We start from the raw sequence: 25,313 nt of genomic DNA, 5'->3' as shown, positions 1-25,313 counted from the left end.
ATGGTATTTATTCATTGATACTCATTATTAGGATTGCTCTTAAGGTATTCATTAAAACCTCGATTCATTACATTTTTGAGAAGAAGAATTGTACGTTTAGAAAATTTCCATTGTTCCAGGTTTTGTTACAAATATCCGAAATATAGCAAGATATATATGGTTTGATTATAAATGAGATTAAATCGAAGCATAATTTTGAAAAAGAAATTATGAACCAATATCATTCTCTTACATATTCTCAATTTAGCTCATCAACTCGTTCAAGCTTAGAAGAGCTTACTAGCACAGACTCAAGAGAATACTTCTTGAGGAAGCTAAAGCGAATTAACAGAGATCCATCTTTAACTTTCATGAAAATATATAATTGGCTAATATCGTTCAATGGTGTAGCTAATGTCCCTTTTAATTTCATTATTGAAAACAATTTGCATGAAATTATAATAAATTTCATGCCGAATATTAGCAATTTAAGTAATGACAGCATCATATCTTTCTTTGGAATCATTTCAATATTAACTAGTCCTAATTCACCTGTTCAAGAATTATTTACAACAGAAGAAATTTTAAATTTTTTAATATCCAATCTTCAAAACTCGATTAAAAAAGTCAAGATACACATTATCACTTCTATATCGCAAATTGTTTCTTCAAATCATGATATTATTCAACTTTTATTGCCAACTCAATATTACACAAACATTACAAGTTATTTACAACTGACATCATTTAAATTGCAGTTGATATCATGCTACAGCTTAATTTCATCAATTGGATACTCTCATGATCTTTATTCTCTAGGAATTAACAAAATTATCGAAACATTCCAAAATCAGAACCAAAACAACAAGAATCTTATCATTAAATGTATTACTACAGCATTTCACTACTTTCCTGAAATAATATCAGATTTTATTGAAAATGAGATTATTTCTACATTTATTCAGTTTCTTGCTCCAATTGATCCAAAATCGGAATTGCAAGAATCTATTGTAATGCTTTTTACAGAATTTATAACAAACATTCCTGAAGAAAATTTGAATTTTTTGAATTCAATTATTCCTCAAACAAAGATATTGTTTGATGCATATTATTCAATTTATTCACAAAAGGAAGCGAATGCGAGTGTTTCAAATGCTACTATTAAGCTTTTAGATTTATTCATTTATTATTATCATTATCATGCAGATCTTCTTAGTGCACACATTCTCTCTTCAGATTTTATTAATGAAGTAATATCAATTATGCAAGTTGAATCGTTTAGATTATCTTCTAAGTGTTTATTCTTTATTTTTATCGCATTTGAGAGTGGAAAAGAAGATTTAGTAGATGCAGTTATTGGTGTAGATATATCTGAGCAAATTTTATCAATTATGAAAGAACAATCTGCTGATGATATCAACTTTTATTTGAAAATTATTATAAACTTTATAGATACTCATCAGAATGGTTCTGAAAGCATACAAAATTATTTCGGCATGGATCAATTAGAGAGTATTTTAAGTGATTTTACTGATTCCCAAAATCAGCAACTTGCCGAAATCATTTTTGAAAAAATTGCATAATTAATAAAGAATAGAATGTATTTGTTTGTATTTTTTAAAAAATTTAAATAATATTATTTGAATGAAATTGGAATGTTTATTTAAAGACCGTTGAACGCCTCACTGATCGTCTTATTCCCAATTGTTTGAATACGCCAAAAAGCATACCGTATTACTCAAGATTCTAACAATTTTCACAAAATTTTACCAATTTCCTCAAATTTTGTTAAAGTTGTTGCATGCTAAGTAGTGTCAATGTGTAAACCTCTCAATTTTATCGTCGGGGAAGCAACACAATTCCCTCAAAAATATTGAAAAAATATAGAAAATAAAATGAATTAAGATGTACTTAAAATGAGAAATAGATTATGATATTAGATTTTAGAAAAAACAGACTTTTGATATAACTTTTGAGAATCTCATATAAAAAAAGCATTTAAAAATAAATTTAAATATCTTATTTATTTTACTATTGTAAATATATTCTGAGATTTTTAGAAAAAAACACTTTTCATAAGTATTCAATATTTGAGAATACGGTCCAAAAAAAATAGATTCTCTTATATTTGCTTATATAAAATGAAACTCTCTATCAGATGCGAATGCATGAATTCAGCACCTCTGATAGAGAGTTTCCTCTTATATAAGCGGATCTTTTTCATGAGTTATTGTTAATATAAAAACATAAAAAGCTACCAATATGAGAAATTAAACCCTGCGAGGTGCCAGTCTAGAACTGGCGCTTCGCAGGGTTTAATTTCTCTTGACAAATGACAAAACTTGTTCGCAATTGTGAACCATTGCGAGGAAGTTTGCCAGATATCTGGAAGGAATTGCTCCTTATGATATATGCATTGTAACTGTATATATCATAAAGAGCAATTCCTTCAATTAAACGCAAAAACTTTGGTGCAATCGTTGCTGATTGCACCAAAGTTTTCGAACTTTCCCGAGGGAATTGGAGGGTGAGAGATACATAGTCTATCTATGTACCTCCCACCCTCCAAATCCCACTCTAAATGGGAGAAACTTTGTTCGCATGTTATCTTATTCAAACAAAGTTTCTCCCATTTAGAGAAGGAATAGGAGCCTACCAGGCACTGATATATAATCAGTGCTTTGTAGGCTCCTATTCCTAATAAAAATTTGAAAACTTTGGAGCATTTGATTATTGTATTTTGTCAAGAGAAATTCAACCCTGCGAAGTGCCAGTTCTAGATTGGTGCCTCGCAGGGTTTAATTTCTCATATTGGTAGATTTTGATGTTTTTATAATAACAAAAACGAATGAAAAAGATTTGCTTATATAAGAGGAAACTCTCTATCAGAGGTGCTGAATTCAGGCATTCGCATCTGATAGAGAGTCTCCTTTTATATAAGCGAATATAAAAGAATCTATTCTTTTTTGGAGCGTATTTTCAAATATTGAATACTTATGAAAAGTGTTTTTCCTAAAAATTTAATATAATGCTTAGCACAATATATAAAATTAAAATATCTATAATTATTTTCTATATCACACTTTTCATAGAGGTAGGGCAACGATAGGTCAAAAAGGCTTCTCTGATAGATTTCCTTGCCTTTTGGATATGCTATAATATATAGCCTAGCATGATATGATATGATGTCAAAAGTTAGAACATAACTTAGGATCTTGAGAAAAATGAAAAACAAAAATTACATAAAAAAAGAAAAATTTTATCTAATTTGTTTTTTTGGACCGAATAAGTAATTTTATTGAATTTCAATACGACAGATAGATTTTATTATTAGTAATAAATATAATGGTTTACTATTAACAAGGAACCTAAACTAATGAAAATTTGATTTCAAATATTGTATATGATTATCATAGATTACCAAAATATATTGCTATTTATGAGGATATAATATTGATTATTAGTAAATCGTATAAATTTAATAAATATACCATGAATATTGAATGAATTTCTTGATTCATAGGGGTAAAACGCGCTTTTATATGATTTAGACAGAGAATTTATGAGATGTAAATAACACAATAAAGGTTTATATTGAATATTTTCTAAAAATAAATCGAAATTATAAAAAACAATACATTTATTCATTGAAACTACTTGGACAAATATGAAACAAGCATTCAGGCAATACTTTTGAGACTTCAACGCATCTGATAATTTTTATATAACTTCACCTCTTATGCTTAGAGTGGAGGTATTGAGATCGTATAAGTATAGATGAGCTCACATTCAGATATGATGTGTGAACTTCTGTTTTCACTGCAATTTTGAATCAGAATAAACTCAAAACAAGAATAAAATGATATACTCACTCTCTAAATGTGTTCGAGATTTAAAGTTGTATGAATAAAACGATTCATCTTTCGAAGCCTCCCATTTAATGAGAGACTTCGAAAGATGAATGTATTCATGTAGATGAAATACTATATATGACCATGTGTGATACTAAAGATATCAAAATGTTCATTTTTAAGTGCAATAGAAGGGTTATCTCTCGTAAAATCTCAATTTAAGGAAGATTTAGAAAGAACTCCTTTCCTAAGTAGATAGTGTGTGGTTTCTGTCTTTTGGTTGATCAGGAACTATGAAATTAAGTCGGACAGAAAGAAGTTCTTTCCAAAACAGACTCCAAATGAGTTGTTCGAAAAGAACTTCCTTCTGTATATGGATAATTGTAGTTACCGCACTGAAGTATGTGATTGTGATGATGGAGTTCTCGATAAATCTAAAATCGGATTAAGATTAATTGAAAACTCAAGTAATTCTTTGAAATCTTGTGTTGTCTGGCACTATAATAACCAAAGAATGAGAATATTATGTTGAATGATGAGTACGTGTGCTCGGCATTCGCCGAGCGAATTGAGTTTAACGTACTATGAAAAGTGACAAATTTGGGCTTTTTTTCCTAGGGTTATGATCTCTTCCTTTCTGCTCAATACGACAGAAATGAAAGAATGAATTTGTACTCCCTAATTGATTACTACAATCTGTATCTATCTTTAACATAGAATTAGCTGCATTGTGATTTATACTCCAGAATTATTCAATTTAAGATCAACCTCGTAAATTTTAATCATATTGCACCAATACTCCTACGTTGAGATAAGAACATGATTATACATACCAAAGCCCCATATTAAAAATCAAAATTTAGCACCTCCATTATGCAACCACATTATTCGTCGCAAATAAGTATATTTACGCATATTATGATGCATATTCACACAACTCGTATACATGAAAAGTTATTAAAATCAGACAAAATTATTGCAATAAGGAAAAAAAAACAACTTTATTATATATGTTAGTAATGAATTACAAATATTTCTACAAAGAATGCTCAATACTTCATATAATCTTCGAATATTTCTTATTACAAGTTAATACATTTTGACTCGAACATGATAAACAAAAGCTGACACGCTGATTACTACATTTATGAAAATATAGTACGTTTCCATTCATCTGTTTACTTGTTTTTGTTGGAATAAAATCATTTTTTTTTTCTTTCATGAAATAAGAATTTTGCTGCGAAAGCAATATCTCTAACAATAATTAATACATTACGTCAACTCTGGAATGAGTATTTATCAAATATGATATCAAAATCAAAAATTAGTTGTTTTTTATGAGTAAAAACGATGTAAATTGATTATTTGACTAATTATCAAATACTTTGATTTTCCAAATTTTTTTCGAAATTGATTTTTTCATGTGAAAATTCAAATTGTTTAATTTCATTTTTGAAATTTTGAATTTTTTTTGGAATTTTGAGTTGATCAATTCAGCAGAATTGATAATGCTATTGCTTTAGGGCATACCACAAGGTGATGAATAAAAGGTGAACATTAACAAATTATTTTAAATCACAAATATCATCCTCATCAACTTTAATTCTAAAAAGAACTGTACTGAATTATGAAAATGCATGATTTACATTATTAAAATCTTTGAATGAAAATAGTACAAGATAAGTTTTTATTCATTTTTAATTAGATTTAAACGAAAAACTACTCCATATTAAAATTTAAGTCGAGAAATCGTATTTTGTTCTTATTTGTTAGCATTTTGTAGACATTCTAATCTTGAATTAATTTGTTACATGATATTATTAACAAATTTAACTGAAAAAATATGTTAATATGGAATAAACCATGATTATATAAGCTATCAATGCTATATATACATATGTAAAAGATTCATATTAACTCAATTAACAAAAATGATAGATTTTCATAAAGGTTCAATCTAGGTTCGTCCGAAAATTTTGATTTTTATATAGAAGACATAGTTTCATATACATAATTAAATTTTCAAACAAATTTGATCATACCATTTATTAAGCAGGATAGTATATTAATTACTATCAGTATAAAAATATAAAAATGATTATATTTAATTATTGCATAATTTAGTCAAAGAGTTATAAGCCTCAAGTGATCGTTATCACCTTCAATGCACGTATACTTTATTGATTCATAGATATTTAATCTATGTTTGACATGTTGTTGTCGTCATTCGTTTTGTTCCCATTCTTCCTAAGTTAGAATTCGAGAATACACCATCCACATCATCTAATTTGGTCCTCAGCGATAGATTGGTTCATTTGGAGGAGTCCATCAGACAGTTTTCGAGCACCAAATATCAAATTTTAATGTATACAAATCTTTAGTGATTTATCTCTTTTATGATGAGTAAAAGGTTTCTGCTCATCAACATTTGATTTCCGACATATATGATTTCTAATTGCAATTATTTACTTTCTTTTATAATCTAACTCTGTGACTCATACCATAAATTAATTATTGGAAAGTGTCAATATGTTTGGCACAACGCATGGCGGAAGATACCAAACCATGCAGGGAATATGATACGTTTAAGATCTCCGAACTTTTTTTCCAAAAATTTTCTATCGTTGCCCTACCTCTCTTTTCATTACACCTTGAAAAGTCTTCTCAAACTCTATTTTTAATTGGGGAGAAGCTTCCTAAACTTTTTAATCCCATAAATATGGTCATTATCTGGAATAAAGAGTTAAGCGTCATATGTCACTTTTTGTACTAAGGAAACATCGACTTTATGCGTTATGACTTTTCGATGAGGAAACAAGTGTTTACGTATTATAAACTTCCTTATTCCAATAAACCGACCCTAAACATAATTAATTCTAAGCATGATAATGGTCTCTTTTCTATGATAACCAAATCAATTTGGTTATCATAGTAAAGCACCAAAAACTGGAATAGGAATAACCGCACTTAAACAGGAATAGGCAGTGTGGAAACTAGAGAAGACTCAACTGATTTTTTAAGCAACTCTTCTTGCCGATTCAAATCTGCTTTGCTAATCATTGTATATTACTATATTCTGATTAGGATACTTTAACGCTTGATGCATGCACATCATTCTTTTAGCTGATTTCTAAAATACAATCTTCTATTAACTTTGAAATTTCTTCAAAAGTTATAGTAATTCCATAGTTCATTCGTAAAATGTTATTAAATAGCTCTGACTATTCCTTTGCACGCAAAATGAGGTAGTATTTTTTGAATTTTTTACTCAAAATAAAACAAAATCTACCCAATTTTATACCACTAAAGCCTATATTGACACACACATATATAAATCTCTATTGTTATAAGATAAATTTGAAAAAATAAATTTTTTTCCTAAAATGTAAAATTATACTTGTATTCAAAGAAAGTAGATCGTTTATAAGGAAGGTATTATATATTTGGGGAGAAAATCCCTTACAATATACAAAAATATGAAAGAATATTCAATCATCAGGAAAGAGCTTAGTACTAACCATTTGTGAGACGTTCATATAATATCTTTTTCCTTTTTGGGGTTTTTAATCGGATTATCCATTTCCCTGCATTGACTTTAATTCATTCTTGATGATCTGAGTCTACATGATCATTATCGAACGTTTGCCATACTCTTCCACAGTTAATGATTGCTGAAAAATGAATAGTACTGAATAACAGCTGGAATTTCATAAGTATTTTGCGTATTTATACTGATTTAAACATGAAATACTCATACAAAATGCAAAGTTTTTAAAAACAATCAATAAAAGATTTTAAATTAGATAAAATATCATATGTCACTTCTTTTTTCATCTGGATAATAAAATTGATAAATTTTTTTCTAATTAAAGATAAAGATGCATTTATAGTAGTAGAAAATTAATTTCTAGACTAAAGCTTGTTTATTGTCACCGTTTTAAGTCTAAATTTATAGGAAATGGTTATTTTATTATGCATTAAAAGTTCTTCTATAAAATTAACATTAAAATCATCTTTCGCCTAAGAGTAATAACAAGGTTATGCAAATTTTATTGAAAATAGTACGAGAATTTTGTTTGAAAATATGGTTAAAAATAGGGAATGGATGTATGAATGTTCCATATTTATTTTATCCGAGTTGCTTCATGATTCCATATTGCCGATTCCTATTCCAGTTTTTGGTGCTTTACTATGATAACCAAATTGATTTGGTTATCATAGAAAAGAGACCATTATCATGCTTAGAATTAATTATGTTTAGGGTCGGTTTATTGGAATAAGGAAGTTTATAATACGTAAACACTTGTTTCCTCATCGAAAAGTCATAACGCATAAAGTCGATGTTTCCTTAGTACAAAAAGTGACATATGACGCTTAACTCTTTATTCCAGATAATGACCATATTTATGGGATTAAAAAGTTTAGGAAGCTTCTCCCCATTATTTTTTAGATATATCTCAAGTGTGATTATTCAAAAACTCATATAGACTATATTTATTTTTTTCATTCAAAAAATTATATGAGAATCTCAAATTAACTTTCAAATTTTTTATTTTAAAAACATATTAATAATCATATTTTAATATACTTTTTCGCCCAAAAAATAATCGTACTTCCTCGACGATTAATAGGCTCTCAATTTCTATCGTTGACACTACTTAGCATGCAACAAAGTATCTTCAAAAAGATGTGTGAGTATAATTAGAAAATAATCAGCTTTAAAAAAACGATAATCTGGTCCGGCCAAAAGCGGTTTTTTCCGCCTTTGAAATGTCTGCTTCCATCGTGATTGACGCTAAGGGCCACATCCAAGGCCGTCTTGCCGCAGCTGTTGCCAAGCAGCTCCTTAAGGGCCGTAAGATCGTTGTTGTTCGTGCCGAAGAAATCGTTTTGAACGGCAAGCATAAGTTCACAGTCCACACCTACGAACGCTTCCTCAACAAGACAACAAACTCCAACCCACGTGATGGTCCATTCCACCAGCGTGCTCCACGTGAAATCTTCGCTCGTGCTGTCCGCGGAATGCTCCCATACAAGACACACCGTGGTGCCGAGGCTTTCGAAAACCTCAAGGTCTTCGAGGGTGTTCCAGCCAAGTACGTCACATACAAGCGTGTTGTTATCCCACACGCTCTCCGCTGCGTTTCCATCCATACAGATCGCCCAACAACAAAGCTTGGTGAACTCTCAACAACAATGGGCTGGAAGTACGGCAAGGTTGTTGCTGACCTCGAAGCCAAGCGCAAGGCCGAATCTGCTAAGTACTACGAAGCTAAGAAGGCTCAGCAGGACAAGAAGGCAGCTGCCATTGAGAAGGCCAACAAGCAGCTCGGCGCCCAAGCTGTTAAGTTCCTTGAGACATTCGCTGAGTAAAATATGCAATATATTTCAATACTACTAAGCAAATAATCAATATTTTTCAAAATAGTTCTAGCCTAAAATCAAAATAACATATTACATCATTTAAAAAAATTAAATAATTTTCATTTGAAAAATATCAAAAGATTTGGATCAAAATTATTGATATTTAAATGTTGTTTATCAGGAAATATACATAAAAATCCATGAAAAAGCATATTTTTTAAACAAAAATATATACAAAACAATTTATTCTTTCCATGATTCAATGCAGGTATGATTTTTGCATGCTTCATCGAAGTATTGATACCAGACTTCATTAAGCTTAGCATATCCGCAGCCGCAATAAGTTACACCAGATCTTCCGCATTTCCATGGTTTTTTACATACATAATGAACTACTTTAAGTTTTCCTGCCTCATAAAATTCAGGGAAACTTGATGAATCTAGTCTAAGCGCGTTATATTTTGGATGTAACGGATTAAACGTTTTAAAGTACGCATTTATGAATGCCTGATCGCCAGGCAAGTGTAAAAACAATTGGTCTTTCATCTTCTCAAGCATATCTCTATAAATTAAAATTGATGGCTCCAAAACAAGAACTCCTGTATTGCAAATATATGTTGGATTGACGTCATTAGCACAAGAAAGCTGTTTTTCTTTGAAAAGCTCTTCGACATTATCTAAAAGGAGTGTATCTGTGTCAAAATAAAGAATTTTTGAGTAATCTGTGAATTTCCACAATTGTAGTTTAATCCATGATCTTCTATGCGTTTTAGTCGGTTTTATTTCAGGCATTTCGTAAACTTTCCACCATTGAGATAAAATTTCTCTCCAGGTTGAATTTACATCATGTGAAACTAGGCAAATTCGGTCTATTGAGTCACCATGATACTTCTGAATTGAATATCCAAGTGCTACAGCCCCCATACAGAACGCTGGAGTTGTGACTGTGGCAAATGCAACTTTACTGCCTGTTGATTTTAAATGAAATAACTCGGGCCGCCCTATAAGTAAGAGTTTGATAGTAGTAATGTTCGCTGTTATACCAATTACGATGAAAAAAATGTAGAATATATTTTTTCGCATTATTAAAAAAGTGACAAAGATTTTAACATGAATTTCGGTTCAAAAGAATAGATTTTATAGAAAAATTAAACTAAAGTACAAACATTTTATTCGATGGCAGAGTAGTTAAAAGAACTTCCTTCTTAGAGATCCGTATTGAATTGTTGTATTGAACATTTCTTCTCCGAAATATTGAACAGGCTCTTGCGGACCCCATAACCATTCGTTTCTCCATATTAAATAGTTATCAGTACTCTTCAAAAGTGGATTTCCGTAAATTATTGGAGAAAATAGCAAGAAATTGGCAGAAACTAGTATACAAATCGTGGCAAAGAAGTATGTCCTGTAATGTGGCCACTTCCTGAATATGCAATTCGCTAAACTTGCGAGGTTCATCGCACCAAACATCATTGGAACGATGTAATGGTACATAAACATGCCTCTCGGGACCAAAACAAAAGGTAGATACGAAAATAACCAGCCAAGGAATGTGTAAAGCACTGAATAGTCGGCAATACGGAAAATACCAAAGAAAGGAGTCAAGAAAATGAAGAAAGTAGTGGACCATATGACAGCTGGTAATCCAAGGCATTTAATTGAAGTACCTTCTCCGACCCAGAACAAAACATAACGATCTAAAAGCAATGGCCAGTTAATTGGCATCGAACTCCAAGGATGTGGTGTAGTAATACGCATATTATTTTTGTGCGTGTTAAATAAGTCTTTAACTATTGTTAAAATATGACTTCTTCCGATAATTCGATTAGCTTTGTATGTTTTGTTTAGATCGTTACGCAAAAGTAAATATTGTCTAAAGTGGTCTTCGTGGTATGTGTTAGTATGATCTCTAAACATTAAAATATCATGATGAATTACATATGAAAAGAAAAATACGGTAATTGCCGGTCCCAATAGCGTAGATGCTCTGTTAATAATCTTTATGATATTTGGCCACTCCGTAAATATCCAAATTATTTGAGTTATTCCATCTAATGCAATTAAACCAAGAGCTGTAAGCTTGCAAGATATGGCAAGGCCTAAAGTAATTCCTGCAATGAAAGTACTGATAAAATCTTGATGCTTAATAAAATAGGTAAAAGCGCAAATATGCAAACAAGAAAAGAAATGAAGCATTGCATCGGAAAGAATAAATTTGTGTTCTACAATAGATGATTGTTCTAATGCAACCATCAAAGCTCCTGTAAATGCAGCAAAATATTTTATATTAAGATTTCTAAGTGCAATATAAATTAAAACGGAGCAAAACGATCCGAAAATGTTTGGAGTTATTCTTAAACTGACATAATTAGTTTCTTCATCTCTATAATTACTTGATCTTCCAAAATTAATATTTCCTGGGTAACCTGTTGCCCAAGCAACCAGTGCCATTGTAATTTTTCCTAGAGGTGGATGGATATCACTATAATAGCTGCGATTGATATATGCGTTTGAGAAGTTTCCAAAGTAAACTTCGTCAAAAGTAACTCGTGAAGGGTGTCCAAGCCTATAAAGTCGTACTCCTAGACTTATAAATGCTATTATAGTCATTAAAAAGCAATCCATTGAAGTTAATCCATATTTTTTCATTCAAAAAAAATATTTTTTTTAAAAACTGACATATTAAAAATGTGACAACGATCGGAATAACAGTTATGAAAAAGTGAGAAAAAAATTTATCGTCGGTTGTAAGAAAAAAAAATATAAAAAAGTGACGAAAAAGTCTGATGAATAAAAAAGCAATGGGATTATTTTTAGGGAAAAATTGAATAGTTTTTTAACAGCACTTCTTACCACTGGATTGTTTTTTATCAAGCGATACCTGGTTCTTGTTATCGCTCTTTGGCTTAGCTGCTGCCTCCTTGATTAACTGCCTTGATATCTGCTTAAAAGCATCTTCAATGTTTAAGGCTGTCTTAGCCGATGTCTCGAGTAAAACAAGGCCCATTCTGTTAGCCAACTCCTTAGCCTCTTGCTCGGTTACAGCTCTCTTGTCTTCGAGATCTGCCTTATTACCAACAAGTAAGAGTGGGACGTTTGATGTAATCTTTCTAACATCCTCGATCCATTCAGTAACTTTGGTGAATGTATCGTGGCGTGTGATATCGTAAACAATAATAATTCCGCCGCAATTCCTATAATAAGATGTTGTAATGTTACGGAATCTTTCTTGTCCGGCACTGTCCCAAATCTGAAGTTTGACGCGCTTTCCATCGACATCTATTTCGCGAACTTTAAAATCGACACCAATTGTTGATAAGAAATTTTCCTCGAAGCTGTTGTCTGCAAATCTGAGAAGCATGCATGTCTTACCTACGCCAGATTCGCCAACAATCAGGAGCTTAAAGAGATGATCGTGGGCTGACATTTCTTTCTGTATGTCACCTTTTCGATTTTTGTTACGGATGGAATGTCCATGTCAAGATTTTCACCGAAATCGACTTCCCTTAATATCTAGATCATTACAGATATTGATACTTTACCATTCTTCATCGATTAAAAATCTTCATTATGAAAATTATTCAGAACGTTTTTTTTTCCCTCACAAATAAAAAAAAAAACTTCAGACCAAGTCAATCTTTTTCATGGGAGTGAATAAAACTCGCTAAGTATACGTTGATGGATAAACTATTATAATTGGTTTCACTACTTTATTTTAGCATGAAGGGTTAAATTTAATTAAAAAATCCTTTTCTTTAAAGCGTTTTCCAACGTTGCAATCTATCTATTTTTCATCCTCCTAGATTTAAATTTCCTTGGTTATTACTTGCTTTTTATAAGCTAGATTTTGTTGAAATATTTATTGTAAATACAATTTTTATGAGTTAAACCAGAGAGATAATGTATTTGGTCAATATGGAAATAATGAATTTGTTAATAACCTCGTTTATCTCTGATTCAATTATGGATTCGCAGATTGACTTATATATAATGTTATTTAAAAATGAACGAGATTGATAATTTTTCCATGTCTTCTTAAATTGCAAGTAAAATACAAGTAAATTATCAATAACGATTATTATATGAAATATATAGATACCTTTTTTTCGTTGAAACAGAAAATATCAAAAGACTTTTGATTCCACAGTAGTATTCGAGCTATTGCAGAGATTATTTTTAATAACTATGCATAGAAATTAAAATATACAGATTGAAGAAAAAGATAGAGATGTTTATAACATAGAAAGAAGGTCTTCACGCTGATTACATAACGCCAAGGCCTTTGCAAGATCGAAAACACCAATTGGCGTATTCTCTTCCAAATGGTTTCCAAAGACAGAAATTATTTGTCTTGTTTTGCTATCATAAATCGATGCAAATGAGCTCTGTCTTGGTATCTTAAAGAGTCCGAGATCGTTGACCTCACCTTTGCTTTCATCTTCCTGTGATGGTTTGATATGGAAGACAAACCACCATTTTCTAATTGTGTCGAAAGCAAAAAGATGTGTATAGTGGTATTCACTGGAACCACCGAAGCAGAGGATGTAGTTTGGATAAACAGCAACTAAACCTGTATGTTCAACAGTTGTTTGAGGTGCAGTTCCGTTCTTAGGAATAATTTCGAAAGTAAGTGTTTGCATATCTAAGATAAGCATTCCTTCTTTCTCTGATGATCCGTAGATGTAAATCTTATTATCCATTTGGGTGAAGCTTGGAGCGATCCTTGATTGAACATCAGAACTGACTGTGGACCATGTATTATTCTTAATGTTATAAACATGGATGTCATTGTCAGTTTTTCCTTCAGCACATTTTCCGCCCCAAATTATAATGCAGCCTTCAAAATGACCAATGACGGCATTGCATCGGGGACTTGGTTTGATGCCATCACCATGTATCTTAGCAATTTCTGAAGTATAAACATTGATTTTATATAAATCATTGAAATATGAATCGTCACTTTTTCCACCGAAGATATAAAAATGATCGCCATACATATTGCCTGTAGCATGTGTTCTCGCCTGACCTATGCGTTGTAGTACGGTTGACCATCTGTTTGTCTTCACATCATATGAGATGAGTTCTGATGATAGTTCATTGTTTTCTTTTTCGCCAAATGCAAAGAAGATTTTATTGGATGAACTATGGAAACCATATGCTATGCCCTTCCTAGGTTTGGGTGCCCTGAATGCATTGGTATTAACATGCCAAGATGCATGGAAAGCAGTTTTAGTAAGGTTTTGGTGCTTTTCTTGGAAATCATGGTCAACTAAGTCTTTGTTTGAGGAAGTTTCGGATATTGATGTATACCCTGAAGAATAGATAGCATCACTATGAAGCATTTCGCTTTGTTCAGCTCCCATATTTAGGAAATGGCCTTTTAAAAAAATGATTATTGTTTTGAGAGAGAAACCGTAAAGTATTCAAATAAAAGATGGGAATTATAAATATGATGTATGATTGATAATATATTTAAATTTGTTAAGTTTTGGTATATATGATCGTTTTTCATCAAATCGAATGTGATTTAAACAACCATATAATTATATACATATTTATCTAAGAATTGGTTAATTTATATAGAAAAAATAAATTGAGAGTCGTTTATGGGCAAATTCAATTAGTGGCAAGAATTGATAATATTAAGCAGTAATGTATAAATATCAAGATTTCAAAATGGATAAATCGATTATTTTTTAATGAACTTTCAAAAATTACGGATTGAAAAAAATTATATGAGTTCTCACAATTTTCATAAATCAACATTTTGCTAATTGATAACTTAATATTAATTAAATAATTTTTATTGAAAGAAAAAAATTGAATTCCAAATAATGTATTTAATATTGAACATTGAATACTTTTGTTAAAAATCATAATTACGCGATAAATTTTACAAAGCGCATTTTATATGTTATTATGCGACATCAGAAAATCCAATAATCTTATAATATATCAATTTTTGAAATAAATTTCATTTGATATTGATTTTAATAGAATAAAAACATCATCACAATATATTATATATGAAAAATAAATATGATGATATGAAAAAAAGAAAAGATATTGAAATTTAAAATATATCGTCATTAAATGTTTAAAAAGTATAAAGATGAGACTTTTTCTCCATGATAATGGTGTTATAATGTTTTAAAATTAGGCAAAGGGATTTCTTATATTTAAAATTTTTTGAATATTCTAATCTTGATTAAAACTCAAAAATAAGTAAAAAATCCAATAGAGCACATAAAATAACTCATACTCATCATATTTAAATTTTAAAGTGAGTCTCCGAAAAAAATCCACGGCTCAAAATCACAAAGAAAAACTTTTTTTTTATTTTTATTTATTTTTTTTTGAATTTTGGGAAGAAAGAATCTTTTTCTGAAGACTGTCCCAACGGGGACCGTGGTACATCATTTTTTGATAATATGCAAAAATTTGGAAACATTCTGATAACAATACAACTGTGAATAGCATTTTCAATATGAAAGTGACCTATTTAAACGTCTCCTCATGTAGCGCATATTTTATAATAAATTAATTTGACTTATAAATCATAATATAAATGGATTTTCTGATTACGAAGTTTCTAACTTCAACAACAATTATGAATGTACATTTTGAACTTTTCCAACTTCAGGACTAATCGGCAGATTCCAGAAGATAAGTTCTACTCAAACATATACCAACTTTCCGACGCAGTCTTACAAATTCCGTACCATTCCAAAGCAATGATCCATTTGATAAATGTTGCAATATTTACCGTAAATAAAATAGCTTTTAACATTCATTACAAATCAATTCCAAATTTATACTCATCACATATACTCATTTTAACACGATACTTACCAAATTACATATAACTAGAGAGAGAGAGGTTGCGGAATCGAAACTTTTGACAATTGAGAATAACGATGATTGGAATTTTTAATTGAAAAGTGTATTCCGTAATTTTTTTAAAACAATTTAATGATCAACAAATAAGTTGGTAAGGAAAGAATTCACTTCACAAACAATGAAAATTGTATTGAATATTTGAAAAATGATACATTTTCTTTCATGGCTTATCATACAAGCGACGAAGACATCAAGAGACTTTTCGAAGTTGCTAGCGCAAAGAAGGTTAACTCATACTCTCCATACAGCCACTTCAGAGTTTCTGCTGCTCTTCTCTGCCGTGATGGATCAATTATCAACGGTGTTAACGTTGAAAACTGCTCATATCCAAATGGCTGCTGCGCTGAGCGTTCTGCTATCTACTCAGCTATTTCTCAGGGCTACAAAGATTTTGTTGCCATTCTTATTACATCAGACATGAAGGATGATTTCATTTATCCATGCGGTATGTGCCGCCAAGTTATTGCCGAATGGGGCAACCTTGAAGTTATCAGCACAAAGGCTGATGGCAAGGAAATAAAGCGCTACCACATTTCTGATCTCCTTCCAGAAGCTTCCACACCAGCTGATCTTACAAAGTAAAAGTATTTTATTCGATTTTCGTAAGTGAAGCATATTAAAAATTAGTATCATAAACAAGGTTAAAACATTTTTACTTTTTCAAGCAGTTAATTGCTATATATATCAACAAATGTTGATAGAATTAAGGAATTAAATGATATTTATCCATATTTTTTCTAACATCTGAATTTCATATTTAATTTCGAAGAGCATTAACTGATCATATTTCAAGATTTCAGATACACCTGCTAAAGAAGAGGTACGTCTATGATTTAAATTTCATTTTGGATGGCGGATGCTGAATATAAGGAAGATGAACAGACAACCCCTATTCGAGATCGTATGCAAGATCCATCCAATGATATTGAAAATGAAGAAAAAGAAAGAATAATGTTCGAATTTCAACAAAATGTTACGAATTTGCTTCGTATTCGAAACTGGAATTCCCCTGTTTTAGAAAATTACCTCAAAATATTTAATGACCATATCCATAAAACTGATATATCTCAATATTATGATTCAGAGCTTCAAGAATTATATTCATTATTTCTCGATTATTTAGTTCCTAATAACGATCATCTAATCCTTTTAATAAAAATCATCAAAAATACCATTCAACTTCAAAACAGAAGCATTTCTGAGTACTTAAATTCAATTGGACTGTTAAAATCTTTACATGATTGTTACCAGATTGATAATTTATTTGTCAAGAAGTACATTCTTAGTGCCATAGCTTATTTAGCCTATCAATCACCAATAAATCAAAAAAATGTTACTTTGAGATTTCCAATTGAAGAAATGAAAGATTCATTTATAAATATTGATGATCCTAGAATTAGATTCAAAATTGTTTATTACTTCTACGCATGTTCAAAGTACACATTGAATTCTCAAGAAATTAAAGTTATGGAACAAGTCATTTGTTATTGCATTGATAATAAAATAGTCGAAACTTTTGATAATGTATCCTCTATTGCTCGTAATCTAATGAGATTCAGAATGGAACCAGAATTACGTTTCAAAATTCTTCTAAAGGTATTTAATCTTGTCGATTACTCCCCCACAACTACTCAGAATTGCTTGTTTTCTATAGGAGATGCTTCCAAAAATCTTGAAATGCAGATAATTCCATTTGATTTAGATAAAGTGCTAGAATATCTAGGAGAAGAACGAGATGATGTTGTAGCTGCCAGTGCCGCTTATTGTATTTCAATGTTGGCTCATAATCGTCCGGAATTTTTTGTTAATTGTAATTTACTAGATTTTGCTGCAAAAGTAATGGATTTATATGACAATTCTCCAATGGTTCCAAAGTTCTATGTTTCTGAAGTTGTTATTGCTTTGTCTCATTTAATGAACCAAAAAGATCTTTTTGATGCGATTTTTAAGACTTCATTAGTTGATATCATCACATTTAACATTAGTTTCAAATGCGAAAAAGCAGATATAATTGCAGCTATTGATGATTTGGAAATTGTTGAAAAAATTTTCCAAAGTGCGAATTTGAATAATGAAGTTGCTTTGGTTCGTAGTAAATTTGAAGACTGTGGATTTGTTGACATCGTTGAGAATTTGATTGACAGATATTCAAATCATTCAATGATGCATAAGCAGAATACCTTAAAAATAGATCAAATTATGTCAGCATACTTTTCTGATTAAAGAAAAATATATATTTTTGTTTGAATAAATATTTTTATTTTGGAATTTAAGGGAGCACTTAAACTTGAATGTCAGACGTCTGTCTCTCAATATTTATCCGATGCTTTAATGTATAATAAATGTGTGTTAGAGAGTGTAATGTTATTTTAATGCATTATAATAAAATATAAACATTAACATTGTAAAATCCAATTGAAATATATAGGAATGTTTATTTGTAAATTTCGTGAAGACGTAATCATTCGAAAAAATTCTTAATATTTCTTTAAGAATTCGACAGTTGAATTTGCTTTGATTGCAAGATTAAGAGGGCATTCATTAAAATCGAGAGAATTTCATAAAACAATGATTGATATGAATAGAAAAAGTATTTCATAAAATGATGATTGAAATGAATAGAAAAAATATCTCCTTATGAACTTTTTTGATGATAAGAAACGTTAACTTCTGCTTTAGAGCGATTTAACCAATGTTCAATATATACACTTCAAATCACCAGAATTAGGTATAAAAAAAAAGTCACTTTTATTGTAATTATTAAAATGTCAAATCTTCATCCAAATTGGGATGATATTGACTCTAACTCTCGTGAACAACTGATCCAAATGCTTAGAGAACTAGAAGTCCCATACTTTGCTTCAGCAACAATGAAAGAATTAAAATTAATTTTACAAAATCGCTTGGATCCAACAAATAAAGATATACAACGTCAAGTAAGATTAATATTTACGGAATCTAGATATAAGAAGCGCACAAGTATTTCCATTAAAACAATTCGTATTCTATTAATTATTTCTATAGCTATTATTGGATTTTTTACTTTCAATTATATTACAAGACCATTACCATATTGCACTGGCTCAGAGAAAACAGGAACTTGCAGGCCTTGCCCGCAATTAGCAAAATGTTCAGCGTACAAAGCTAAATGCGTATCAGGATATTATCTTTCTGATTTAGGATGCTATCCCACACGCTATAAAAAGATTTTTGCTTTAGCAAATCGTGGTGCAAAATTTGTTCACCGTAGAGACGGCGATTGCTTGGAACACAAAGATCTTCTTACTATAGAAAACTTTAACATACTATTTCCAGATGTAAATACATCAATTTACTCAGAATTTCCGAAATTTAACATCAAAATCTCAAATGGAACGATCAAATCAACAAAACCACAAGTTACATACGTTTGTCAGGTTATTAATGCCATGGAACGTAATCCAAACATTGTCGGACCCATTGCAATTATTATTTTAACAATATTAGCTTATACGATCTGGAAGACACAGCATGAAAAGGACAAAGCCATTGCTCGTGATCTTGCTAAGCTTGCACACAAGATTTTAGCAACAGCCGACAAACAAATTTACATTTACGATATGAAAGTCCAACTTAGGGCCAAATATCGCTCAATTGACAGGATTTGGAAGACCATTGTCAAGTATATTGAAAATGATTCACATGTAATTGTTGGTGTTATGGGAGCAAGACATGATACTTATTGGAAATGGAACCATGAATAAACCCTATTTGTTTACATCGATAAAATTATTTTTTATTATTATTTGAAACAAAAAGGTTTCTCTAATTCGTATTTGTAAAAAAAAAAAATTCAAAATCCTCAAAAATAAGTTCATAAACAAAAAAAGATGTCGATTATCCCAAATTTAGAATCCAAATCAAATTTAGAATTCCCGTGATCGTGCATGAAGTTTATTTAATAAATTATTTGCTCAGGATTTAGTTAAGGTTGCAGGTACAACTTTCTGAAATTTTCTTACAAAATCAACAAATCATTGTTTTAATAGTAAAAAAAAAATACAAGAATAGTACATACTTAATACATAAATGACATTGTAATCAAAACTCTTTCATTAATATAGGAGTTTTACCTTCATTATTCTTTATTTTGATATCAATTCCTCTAAATCCTAAAAGAATTTCAACTATTTCTCGATTATTGCGAGAGGTAGCATCATGAAGAGGAGTATTTCCATAACTATTTTGTGTATTAATATCAATTCCATTTAATGATAAAAGGAATTTGACAACATCGATTGAGTTATAATAACAAGCAATATGGAGTGGTGTGTCTAGATAAACATTTCTCATATTAAGGTCAACACCACATGAAATAATATCCTGAATAAGAGATAAATTATTTAATTTTGCTGCATAATGAATTATTGGATAAAATAGTTTCATGATATCCATTATCAACAGCAAATTTGATTGAATAAAGATCTCGTTCTTGACTGCATTTGTAAAATGTTTGATAAATATTTATGTGATCATTTGATTTCCAATATTTTTCAAATGAATTTATATTTTCATCTGTTGTTGAAATTTTATCAAATTGTTTGATTTCTTGATTATTGTTATTATTGTTATCATTTGATGATAACATTAATGTTTCAAATAAATGAGTGAAGATTTCATTTTCGTTTTGAATATTGTCATATGATTTATTTTTTGTTTTCATTTCTTGATCAAAGGAGTTGATGAATGAAGAATAAAATTTGATGAAACGAGAAATTGTTTCGTTTGTGCAGAATTCGAATCTGATGAATTCAATCAGTTTGTCGAATTTTGATGTATTTGGTGTTTTTGATGTATTTGATGTTTTTGAAAATGATGATGAAAATGATAATAAAGGTGAAAATGTTTTGATGAATGAAATAACAAAATCACAGATATCATCTTCATTGTAGACAAAAACATGTTCGTTACTCAAAATATTTGAAATAAAATCAACAAAAATATTATCGATGTTTTCGTTAAAATACGATGATGCAACAGAATGATAAACAGATTCAAAAAGAAGACAAAGTTTTGAAGGTCCAAGAAAAGAGATATGAGATGCGATGAATGAACATGTTTTATCGAAATCAAATGTTTTAATACTGTATCGGATGAATGATTCGATGTTTGATTCACTGATAATTGTTGATGAAATAATGAATTTGTATTGTGAAATAAAATCTTCGTTCTTGAGAAGAACACCAAGATCATAAATAATTTCACTTGTTTCGATGTCGATGTTTTCTGAAACATATCTTCTTGAACAAACTTACAAAAAATGTTTAATGCTTTATTAAATGTTTCTTTATTATTAATATCAGTATCAATATTAATATTAATCTCTTGTGTACTATTGTCTGTAATCAACATGTTTCGAACTGTTTCACTTACAACAGCTGCGTGTGATTGCGTTGTATAAAATCGATGACCATTGATAACGAAACAAAAATCACTTCCATATTTAACTAAAGATGAATTTCTGCAATACTGAGAATCAACAACAAATTTAATATCACTCATCAAAATTTTTTTATTTTGTCACTTTTTAAGAATTTACCATCAATTTTTTTATCGTCAAAATATCAAAAATAATTTTTAGATGATTAAAATATAATCATTTTTGATGCTTTACATGTCCCCCGAAGTTCGAAAATTATTTAATCGAGTCCCTAAATGTCTCTCAAGCGACATCCTTAATTCAAAGAAAAAAAATTTTTAATAAATTTAATATTATACAATTTTTATTTAATACATACAAACAAATCATAATGTAATAGGTGTAATTGTCATTTCCTTGGTATTCCCATCAATATCAAGCTTGACAAGCCCGGAAATTAGTGAAATTGGAGCCAATTTCTTTTTGAGCAACGGAAATCTGGAATTGAGGATTTCATCGGCTCTTGGTCCTGTTGCTTTTCCAAAAACTTTGGCCAATTTAATGTATTTGGAATAATTTCTGTCCAATCCACATTTTTCAGCGGCGTGGAGTACCTTTTCCAGGTTCAATACGAGTTTGAACAGCGAAGGAGTCTTTTTTCCGAACTTTGAAACAGATTCTTCGAGTAATGAGTAAAATTCAAGCGTATTCCTGGTAAATTTGCCGAAGAATGTATCGAGGAAGTCCGTGACTTCACTGTTAATTGCATGGCAGTACTTGGATTCGACTTCGAAAACTGCGCTGTCAATAATTGCGCGAAGAGAAGGTTCTTTTTCTTCAGCTGGCTTGAGGAGGTTCACCATCTCACTGCAAGCTAAATTGAAGTAGTATAAAGCGCATGCAATGGAGTCGTTGCAAAGAATTGAACATTTTTCGTTTACATTTAAGGTAAAAATCGGCAGAACGTTGTTGATGAACATTCCTATTCGTGGCATATAATTCATGCAAAGCTCTGCGATAATAAAACAGGCGTTGCTGTTCTGAATATCAAAAATAATTTTTGTTGGCTCAGAACGGTTTGAAAATTTGATGAAAGTCTGAACATCAAATACAGGATAAACATCTGTGAAAAGTGAGACCTTTTCTTCAATCCGAAATCTGTAATCAACGAAATTTTTCAAATTTTGTTTAACTCTCTTCTTGAGGAGCTTAAAATCATCTGTACGCTCTATATATCTATATACTGTTGACGCTTCGCCATGATACAAATCAGTAATTGCATTTTTCAATAAAAATTTGCTTCCTTGGTTGAATCTGATCATTGCGTATGAAGATATATCGGCTGTAACGAAACTTTCAAAAACTGTATGAGCGTAAGTAATCAAATAGTTAAAAAATCGTTCGAAATCCGAAACTTTCGCAAATGTTCCACCTTCGCTGCCAACTCTAGAGCTTTTGGCATACGTATTAAGTATGAGTGTAGATGGTAATGGTGAAATTAAGAATTTTGTCTGTCTGTATGAAAATCCTAAAGATATTTCATTTTCTTCTGGTTTGTTGGCTTGTGCTGGCGGTTTATTCACGACATCTTTGTATCTAATTGATGGAGGCGATATCTGTTCGGGAATTGGCTGATAAATAAGACTATATACATTAAATATCGGAGGTAAATTCGTTTTTATCTTTAAACGTTCGATACGCGATGCAATCTTAAAACAACTCATTAATAGGTACTTGACTGATATTCCATGATACTTCTTTAGAAATTGATAATTTAAAATCAGCGAAATTAATTTGATATTGCGAACATTACGTCGAACATGAGTTATAATTGTTGTCAAGAATGAAATGATGTAATATTCAGGAACACCACATTCAAGCAAGTGGCGAATGAATTGTGTCAAGTCAGTATAAAGAGGAGTCATGTGTACTGCATCCCTTTCTATAAGTGCTTTCCATACCATGTCAATGTTGTGATAGCTTTTCATAATGTTACTTACTTCTTTGATCATTTCATCAGGGTCAATTAAACCATCTAAGCAATTTGACATTAAAACACCAATATTTTCGATTTCATGCTTAGGAAGTAGATGTTTGGCTATCAAACTGAACGTAATGGCGTTAGTCTGGATCGTCAAAAAATCACCTGGTTCCTGACTCATAAAAGGGAGAGACATGTGATATGAAATCACATTTGAATTATGAAAACATCAATAATGTAAATAGCTAAGAATCGTAATATGACTACTAAATTCTCTATAAGGGTTTCGTTTTGCGAAAAAAACGTACAATACGCAATTTCGCTAAAAAACATTTAGCTAGCAATTTCGACCTTTGACTCCACTCAAGACGTCACTTTTTTAATTTTGCGGTATCATATTTTTGGAAAATATTTATGAATATTATATAAAAAGTCTTTTTAATATCTATATTTCATATTTTTATCGATTTTAAAAGTTTTTGCGAAAAGTATTCAATTATTTTTGCTATTTGGTCGGGTAAATGTCGGATTTGCGACATTTTCTGATATGATATTCAGATTCTACGTTGATAATAATGCTTATAGAACCCTCTTGCTATTGTGTCAAAATTGCGAAACCGATAGCAAAAATATCTCGCAATATCAAAATTGAGATATTGAGTGAATTATGCATTATAGAGATTAAAAATCTGATTTGTGAAAACATCTCATCAGTTTCTAGCTAATTCAAAAATCTTTACTATCTTATTCGATTAAAATGAAAAGGGAATAGTTTCATTATGCTTTAAATGACAGCCTTATAATATAATCATAGTTTTCGCTCAATATGCAGCATTTTTTTTTCGAAATCTATGGTCAATATCCTAAATACTGATTGCTTTGCATTCATATCTCTTACATTTTCTATACCCACATCACTATTCATTGCTATTCCTATCTTTTTCATTTTTGTTTGTTTCTCATAATTTCTCAAAAAACATGATAACTTGATATTTGTAAATATCATACTTTATAACGTAAATAAGAACTTGACCTATTAAGAAAAGCAGTAATGAAAAGAAAATCTGAAATTCATAAAAATTACAAGTTTCTGATGACAATTAGCTTAATTAAACCAGGTACAAGATTATATAATTGTATTTTCTATCCAATTATCCATATAATATCTTATCCAGAAAAAATAACTTGATCAATACCAAATGATTTTTTAACTAGTAAATAAAGTATTTTCTTTACACACACATTGTATATCATAGTTTTTTTTTTGGTTTCGCAAAACATCCAAAAACAAATATGCTATAAAAGTGACAATTTTAGCAAAACGAAACCCTTATTCTCTATCGGAAATCAATTCATTATTTTCGGAAATCACATTTCGTAACTTATTGAGAGCACAAAGTAATGGTTCTAGAAGATTTAAAGATAGTGCTACAAGTTATTGTATTTTATGGGTATATAAAAAAAATTAACATTTTCTAAATTTTTGATCAATACATTTGAATTTCAGAACATAACCATTCATCTCAGATTTTTCACAATCTATTGATATTATATTTGGTTGGTTTTTATCAAACAAAGAACAGATCAAAACTGATCATTAATTTGAAGAAAAAGAACAAGACATTTCAAAAAATATGATACATTAAAAGCTGCTTATTTTATTTTCTTGGAAAATCTTATGAACCTTAAAATTCACAGTTGATATCATTTCAAAATGAAATTTTCAACGCATTTTAATTATATTATATATCGAAAAAATACCGAGAAAATTTCAGATCAGTGGTGAGTGAAATCTGAGAAAAAACGTTTTTTTAATACAAAATTTTTACAATCAAATCTT

At 30.1% G+C, this 25,313-nt stretch overlaps 11 protein-coding genes across 11 annotated transcripts, besides 4 other annotated features; 5 read left to right on the top strand and 6 right to left on the bottom strand.

Annotated features, from left to right (window-relative positions):
* Window positions 1-217: 217 nt before the first annotated feature.
* Window positions 218-1,562, top strand: TVAGG3_1045100 (armadillo (ARM) repeat-containing protein family; the record flags this gene model as incomplete). Its single annotated transcript, XM_001584327.1, has 1 exon — window positions 450-1,562. The coding sequence occupies one exon, from the start codon at window positions 450-452 to the stop codon at window positions 1,560-1,562; it is 1,113 nt and encodes a 370-aa protein (XP_001584377.1).
* Window positions 1,563-2,317: 755 nt separating this feature from the next.
* Window positions 2,318-2,704: a mobile genetic element.
* A 1,661-nt stretch (window positions 2,705-4,365) lies between these two features.
* Window positions 4,366-4,413: a mobile genetic element.
* Window positions 4,414-6,513: 2,100 nt separating this feature from the next.
* Window positions 6,514-8,268: a mobile genetic element.
* A 282-nt stretch (window positions 8,269-8,550) lies between these two features.
* On the top strand, window positions 8,551-9,262 carry TVAGG3_1045060 (universal ribosomal protein uL13 family; the record flags this gene model as incomplete). Its single annotated transcript, XM_001584326.2, has 1 exon — window positions 8,601-9,203. One exon carries the CDS (start codon window positions 8,601-8,603, stop codon window positions 9,201-9,203), a length of 603 nt encoding a protein of 200 aa, XP_001584376.1.
* A 175-nt stretch (window positions 9,263-9,437) lies between these two features.
* TVAGG3_1045050 (glycosyl transferase) lies at window positions 9,438-10,277 on the bottom strand (the record flags this gene model as incomplete). The annotated part of the gene is made up of 1 exon (XM_001584325.1): window positions 9,438-10,277. The coding sequence occupies one exon, from the start codon at window positions 10,275-10,277 to the stop codon at window positions 9,438-9,440; it is 840 nt and encodes a 279-aa protein (XP_001584375.1).
* A 105-nt stretch (window positions 10,278-10,382) lies between these two features.
* Window positions 10,383-11,843, bottom strand: TVAGG3_1045040 (dolichyl-phosphate-mannose-protein mannosyltransferase protein; the record flags this gene model as incomplete). The annotated part of the gene is made up of 1 exon (XM_001584324.1): window positions 10,383-11,843. One exon carries the CDS (start codon window positions 11,841-11,843, stop codon window positions 10,383-10,385), a length of 1,461 nt encoding a protein of 486 aa, XP_001584374.1.
* Window positions 11,844-11,985: 142 nt separating this feature from the next.
* On the bottom strand, window positions 11,986-12,645 carry TVAGG3_1045030 (small Rab GTPase RabX10; the record flags this gene model as incomplete). Its single annotated transcript, XM_001584323.2, has 1 exon — window positions 12,031-12,621. One exon carries the CDS (start codon window positions 12,619-12,621, stop codon window positions 12,031-12,033), a length of 591 nt encoding a protein of 196 aa, XP_001584373.1.
* A 606-nt stretch (window positions 12,646-13,251) lies between these two features.
* On the bottom strand, window positions 13,252-14,594 carry TVAGG3_1045020 (nitrile biosynthetic process; the record flags this gene model as incomplete). The annotated part of the gene is made up of 1 exon (XM_001584322.1): window positions 13,427-14,557. The coding sequence occupies one exon, from the start codon at window positions 14,555-14,557 to the stop codon at window positions 13,427-13,429; it is 1,131 nt and encodes a 376-aa protein (XP_001584372.1).
* A 767-nt stretch (window positions 14,595-15,361) lies between these two features.
* Window positions 15,362-15,497: a mobile genetic element.
* A 734-nt stretch (window positions 15,498-16,231) lies between these two features.
* On the top strand, window positions 16,232-16,735 carry TVAGG3_1045000 (cytidine deaminase protein; the record flags this gene model as incomplete). Its single annotated transcript, XM_001584321.1, has 1 exon — window positions 16,257-16,676. One exon carries the CDS (start codon window positions 16,257-16,259, stop codon window positions 16,674-16,676), a length of 420 nt encoding a protein of 139 aa, XP_001584371.1.
* A 130-nt stretch (window positions 16,736-16,865) lies between these two features.
* Window positions 16,866-18,413, top strand: TVAGG3_1044990 (armadillo (ARM) repeat-containing protein family; the record flags this gene model as incomplete). Its single annotated transcript, XM_001584320.1, has 1 exon — window positions 16,944-18,317. One exon carries the CDS (start codon window positions 16,944-16,946, stop codon window positions 18,315-18,317), a length of 1,374 nt encoding a protein of 457 aa, XP_001584370.1.
* A 443-nt stretch (window positions 18,414-18,856) lies between these two features.
* Window positions 18,857-20,003, top strand: TVAGG3_1044980 (uncharacterized protein; the record flags this gene model as incomplete). The annotated part of the gene is made up of 1 exon (XM_001584319.1): window positions 18,860-19,837. One exon carries the CDS (start codon window positions 18,860-18,862, stop codon window positions 19,835-19,837), a length of 978 nt encoding a protein of 325 aa, XP_001584369.1.
* Window positions 20,004-20,133: 130 nt separating this feature from the next.
* On the bottom strand, window positions 20,134-21,757 carry TVAGG3_1044970 (ankyrin repeat domain-containing protein 49 family; the record flags this gene model as incomplete). Its single annotated transcript, XM_001584318.1, has 1 exon — window positions 20,175-20,528. The coding sequence occupies one exon, from the start codon at window positions 20,526-20,528 to the stop codon at window positions 20,175-20,177; it is 354 nt and encodes a 117-aa protein (XP_001584368.1).
* Window positions 21,758-21,878: 121 nt separating this feature from the next.
* On the bottom strand, window positions 21,879-23,854 carry TVAGG3_1044960 (uncharacterized protein; the record flags this gene model as incomplete). The annotated part of the gene is made up of 1 exon (XM_001584317.2): window positions 21,879-23,669. One exon carries the CDS (start codon window positions 23,667-23,669, stop codon window positions 21,879-21,881), a length of 1,791 nt encoding a protein of 596 aa, XP_001584367.2.
* Window positions 23,855-25,313: the final 1,459 nt, after the last annotated feature.

This window comes from Trichomonas vaginalis, chromosome I, assembly GCF_026262505.1.
Source record: "Trichomonas vaginalis G3 chromosome I, whole genome shotgun sequence".
Classification (NCBI taxonomy): Eukaryota; Parabasalia; order Trichomonadida; family Trichomonadidae; genus Trichomonas; species Trichomonas vaginalis.
Note: the sequence above shows the minus strand (reverse complement) of the source record. Positions and strands in the feature narration are given on the sequence as shown.